The sequence below is a fragment of the Galeopterus variegatus genome, unplaced genomic scaffold (genome assembly GCF_000696425.1).
Source record: "Galeopterus variegatus unplaced genomic scaffold, G_variegatus-3.0.2 Scaffold897, whole genome shotgun sequence".
In the NCBI taxonomy this organism is placed as follows: Eukaryota; Metazoa; Chordata; class Mammalia; order Dermoptera; family Cynocephalidae; genus Galeopterus; species Galeopterus variegatus.
The window spans coordinates 314,755-320,181 of record NW_007727008.1 but is presented as its reverse complement, the minus strand read 5'-3'; the positions used below and the strand labels follow the sequence as shown (position 1 = coordinate 320,181).

At 41.3% G+C, this 5,427-nt stretch overlaps 1 protein-coding gene across 1 annotated transcript in view; it reads right to left on the bottom strand.

The window, feature by feature from the left end:
- Positions 1-3,600: 3,600 nt before the first annotated feature.
- TBC1D9 (TBC1 domain family, member 9 (with GRAM domain)) overlaps positions 3,601-5,427 on the bottom strand; it is an 81,729-nt gene continuing 79,902 nt past the window's right edge. Inside the window, exon 19 of the mRNA XM_008573281.1 lies at positions 3,601-5,207. Within this exon, the coding sequence (XP_008571503.1) occupies positions 4,998-5,207 (210 nt within the window). The 3' untranslated portion in view covers positions 3,601-4,997. The remainder of the gene's footprint in view (positions 5,208-5,427) is intronic.

Here is a 5,427-nt window from a genome sequence, read left to right as displayed (position 1 = left end):
GATGCTACATTTACTTCCACGGAGGGAAGCAGAAATCAAGGTGTTAATAAAGGAAGACTCTATATATAAGTCCCTACTGTTCAGTATGGGTGTTCATTTTTGATTGCTGCATTTGTGTATTGCTTGTGTGGAAAAAGTAAACAAAACTAATATTATTTTGTAGTGTTCAGACAGATGCACTGATGTTTAAAGGAGACTTCTCTACTCTCCTTCCATCAGAGCACCAACCTCTGAGTTCCAATTTTGGATTATGCTTTGGGGCATGAGGGTTAGACTGTCAACCCTTGGGGCATGAGGGTTGGACTATCAGACATTGTGCAAAGATGTCAAGAAGAGACAAGCTGCTGAGAGTCTGTTCAATCTACAACAGGCTGAGACATGCTATGTTCTTTTAAGTAAAAAGCAATTGATCTTCTCATGTTATGTGACAGGTAGTTGAGATTGCTACATTTGTTTAAGGATACCTATAAAAGTGCAGTCTAGAGTGAAGAGGATAGATCAAATATTTAAATAGGAACCTAATAAAATCCCATGGGACCAATCAACAGATGCAGGGCTGGACTAAGGCAGGATAACTGGGCATAGACAGAGGAGCAGAGATTAAGAGGTGGTTTGGAAGAAATAATGGGTAGGGCTCAGAAACTGGAGGTGGGTCATAAGCAATCAGGAGGAATCAGGATGACACACATTTCTGGCTTCAGGTACTAGTGACACACATTTCTGGCTATCGGTGTTATTAGTTAAGCTAAGGACTAACACAGGGAAACACGTGATGGAGAGAAAGTAGTAGTTTTTGAGGTGCATGTGGGTTACTGCGGTGACCTCCTAACTGGTCGGCCTGTTTCTATCCTTGCACTTCTATCTCTATGTTCATCATATCTCAATAATCCATCAGAATTCTTCTTATAAAGCATGAGTTGAGCCACGTCTGTCCTCTGTTCAGAACCCTTCAGTGGCTCCCCATCTCACTCAGTTAAGAGCAAGTCTTTACAACGACTTCCTAGTACCTGTGGGAACTGGCTCCGTTACCCCTCTGCCTTCACTGCCCAGGACCTCCCCTCACCCACTCTCCTCCCTGCACAGCTTTCTTGGTGTTGCTCAGGCACATGCCCACCCCAGGGCCTTTGCACTTGTAGTTCCTCCTGTCTGAGAAGCTCTCCTTCCGGGTATCTTCATGGCTCACTCCCTCAGCTTTTACCAAACAGTCACCTTCTCTGTGAGTTCCTCTCTGGTCATTTCATTTAAAATTTCACCCTCTTCACAAGCCCAGCATTTTCCATCTTGCCTCCCCACTGTATTTTTCTTTTTATTGCATGTCACTAATATGTATGGTACTTCTCTTGCTTATAGTCTGTCTCCCTTATTAAAATGTAAATTTCTCTTGAGGACAGGAATTTTTGTCATTGTCATTTGCTGCTGTACCCTCAATACCTAAAACCTTACATGGCACATAGTAGGTTGTCAATATTTATGGAATAAATGAATTCAGTAGCCCTATTCTAGGGCTCAAAGGATTATTTCCTGCCTAGTCCTAGGATTTGGCATTAATCTAGCCGATACTCTCCCTTTAAAGTATTCTAAGAGCTACAGGAATTAGGTTTGCAGAGCTCTTCTTGGCCTGTCTGTGAAGAGGAGAGGAAGTAGTTTTGAATCCAGGCAGCCCTGATAGCTACAGCTTGGCCCTCAGCCACCTGTCCCTGGCTGCTGTGCAGACCCGTCTCCCTGGCAGCCAGCTGTATTAATAAAGCCCACAGGAAGAGACTCTCAGTCTTAGCCTTCTAGACTCATTTTGTGTCTAACTATGAATCCTTTTGTCTGGCTCTTATGCTTTCCTTTTAAAGAATTAGACTGTCAGGGAAGTGTTAAACACAAAGGGTGCAGGGCCCTAAACTTTATGTAATGGAGTCATTTCAGAGCAGAAAACAGTGTGAAATGCTATATCCTCACCATTTCAATTGCTATTCTTTTCAGATTAATGCTGTAACAGGAGCACAATCAGAGGAGTCCTTTGCAGGAGACAGAAGTAAGGCAGCTGCCCACACCTCCCCTTGAGTTTCATTGTTAGATTCAAGAAGTAGAGTCACTCAAAGTTTAGGCCCCCTAGACAAAGCTTCAGGAGACCAGGCTAAGGCTACTCTATTGACACTGGGAGGTCCTTAGAGAATCCCTGGGGCCAGGAGAATGAGGAGAAGCCTGGACACCCTCCCTGAAGACACTTGCTCTGATGAGAGCGGGCTGCAGGAGCTGCCTTCTCCCTGCTGGTGCACGAGGCTCCTCATTGCCTCTCTTTATGGCACTCCCACATAGCTTAGCCCCCTCCTCCCCAGAATCAGACCTGAAGTGGTGCTGGAAAGACGTCCTTGGATCTGTGGGTCCTCTGGCAGAGTCCCTTTTCCTGACATACTCACTTCCCAAGCAACCAGGCGCCACATGGTTTGGTCTGTCCCTTTTCCCTAGCAGTAGCTTTCTCTTTGTAGTTTTCATATGTGAAAGCTCCACTGGGGCTGGTGCCCAGTGCTCTGGAGCTGGAAGCTCCCTGGGACGCCATTTCAAATCTATGAGGATCTAGACACTAAGCTCACCATCTGCAACAGTGTAATAATTATGAGCACAGGAAGGACTCACAGAGCTGGGTCTAAAGTGACCATTCGGAGAAGATGGTAAATCACAGAAAGTTGAAATCAGAGAGAATAATCCATGTAGATGCTAAAAAGATATAACACAGCCATGAAAAACTAGACAGAAACTTTAATGTTTGTTCAGAAAACATTCTTTGAAATATACCGACTGTCTTCAGGAGTCTGAGATGCAGGTTGTCCCTTAGATGTGGTGAATGTGCTGACAAGCCTATTTGTCTCATAGACTAAGCTGGAAATACCACCTCAAGGGCTTGGAGTTTCTCCATGGATAGCCTTTAGAAGCAAACACAGACTAAAATTGCCATTATATAGTGTATTGCTGCTGTGATGTAAAGCACTAGATGTGCTTGAATGAATAAGGACATTACAACAGAGAATTCTCAGCATTAATGGAGACATAGGCTTTCACAGTGACTTGCTATTCAGTCTCTCAATGATAATGGAAAATGCTGGCTTCCCTTGTTTATCCAGGGCTACATACTTATTTTTTATTTTTTTATTTTTTTTAGGGCTACACATTTAAATGCACCCTTATTCTCCTCCCAACCCTTTCTCTGATTCTAGCAAGGTGAGACTTTGGCAGTTGAGATTATCAGATTTTACAGCATTTCTTAAGGCACACTTAAGTGTAACAGTCTTAGAGTCCAATCAAACAAATGACTGGTTATTTGATTAAATACATACCAAATCGTATTACAGTGTACTAATAAAGATTTAACAGAGAAATTTTCACCCCGTTATATCTTATGTAGTACAAGCATTTTAAATTAGATAGCTGATAATTCTCTTATTTTAAATACACTCATTGATATTCCACAAATTGTATTTTTTATCTCAAAATATTTGTCTATAGAAATTTATTTACCTAGTCAAATCAATGCCTAATAAAATTTCCTCTGCAAAGTTGTCAAAGGAATAATGTTATTTCTTAGGCAAGAACTCAAGCACAAAGATAAAAAGATGTATCTGAGTATCTGATGTATTTTATTTGTTCACATTTATCCTATTTGAGGTTAACACTACTTCATTTGACAGTTTAAAAATCATTATGTAACAAAATAAAAAACAACTACAGCAATAGCTAAAATAAGGACACAACATATAATAAAATAAAGGAATGTGTTGAAAGGAATATTTCAAATCAGCGAAGGAAATGTGACCACACTTATGAATTCAACAATAAGAAGAAAAAATCTCTCAACATCTGTAAAAAACAAAACCATAATAGTAATAAAAAAAGAAGCAAGAATTTCAAAGTGCAGGTGCGCTAGTTTTCATTTCTACATCCATTTAGGAAATAGATAGAGCATACTATTCTGTTATATAAAGTGACAAGTTCTGTTTTAAAACATTCAGTTACATTATCTTGCAGATTTTTTTTTTCAGTTTACATGATCTCTACATTGATTTAATGGAAAGATGGTATATGTCATACATGGTATAATTTTTTGAATCTATGGAGAGTATGGAAATGATAAAGTTTATCATTTTTTCCCTTATTTGCAATGAGTAACGAGAAGCTGAAAATCCAATATCAGAAGCACTGGTACTTTTACTCTTTTAAAACAAAAACAAAACCAAAAACCCATCCTGAGCCCTCTATCACCTTTGCCACCACTCTCAGATTCTCTGTAACAAAAGACTGTTAATTTTCACTGAATTCTGGTCAGCTGAGATAAATAATCAGAACAATTCTTTTTAATGCAAAATTGGTCTGGTATCTGTCCAAACTGGTCAAATACAAGTGTTATTCTGATGTCATGTAAAAATCACTTATGCTTTCGTAACTGTTTAGAACCCCAGATGTTTTCCCCTTGAAACATCTATCAAATGATTTTTGAATAGAGGACTTTTAAGAAAAATACTTCAAATCTTAAAAAATATTTTTAAGACTTCCTAAAGTGGTGTAGGATTTACCCCAGCTGACAATGCCTGTCCTAGTTAAGAACAGTCTTGTATTTGTGCATTTCGTTTTCCTTAATTTTATTTAGAAAGCCTGAATACACAAATGACTGCTGCCTTATTTCGCATTATTTTTTAAACCACGTGTACAGCTCAACAGCAAGATTAATGTCATAATACATATATATCACTGACAGATTCATCTTTTTTTTTTTTTGGAATTCACTGAATAAACTGTATTTTGGTCAATCCCCCACCCCCGACAAGAGTGTACTGCACCTACATGGAGGTGTTCAAATATTTCTCCAACAGATTTCATTGTATTACATTATGAAAACACTAGGCTTCAAGCCAGGTACTAATAAATATTTAATTTAAAAGAAAGAAAGAAACCCCAACACAGAACATAAAAAAGTCCCTCCCCTCCCCCGCCCCTCCCCAGGGAAGGCGCCTGTATCAGCCCGACATGGCTGAGATTTCGTAGTCACTGGCCGAGGTGAGGGGCTTGCCCATCATGCGGATGTTTTTTGCACTGGTGATCCTGGCCATCATGCACACGGGCTTGTCAAAGTACTTGACCAGCGCTGGCTCGGTTAAGAGGGAGGCCAGGAACTGCTCGAAGGTGATGGCCCAGTCCCGGTCCAGGCTGGTGCTCCGGGGCAGCGCCTCCGTGCCCTGGCCGCTGCGCACCAGGACTGTGTCCTCCCCAATGTCCTCGCAGTGCAACTTGTCTTCCTCGTGGGAGCCAGCGCTCAGCACCGAGTACGAGGACATGGAGCTGTCGTCCTTGGTGTCGTCGTCGGAGATGAGCATGGAGGAGCAGGCCCCGTTGTCCCGGGGCGAGGAGTCCTCCAGCTTAATGTCCTCCATCTGTCCTCCGAGGGAG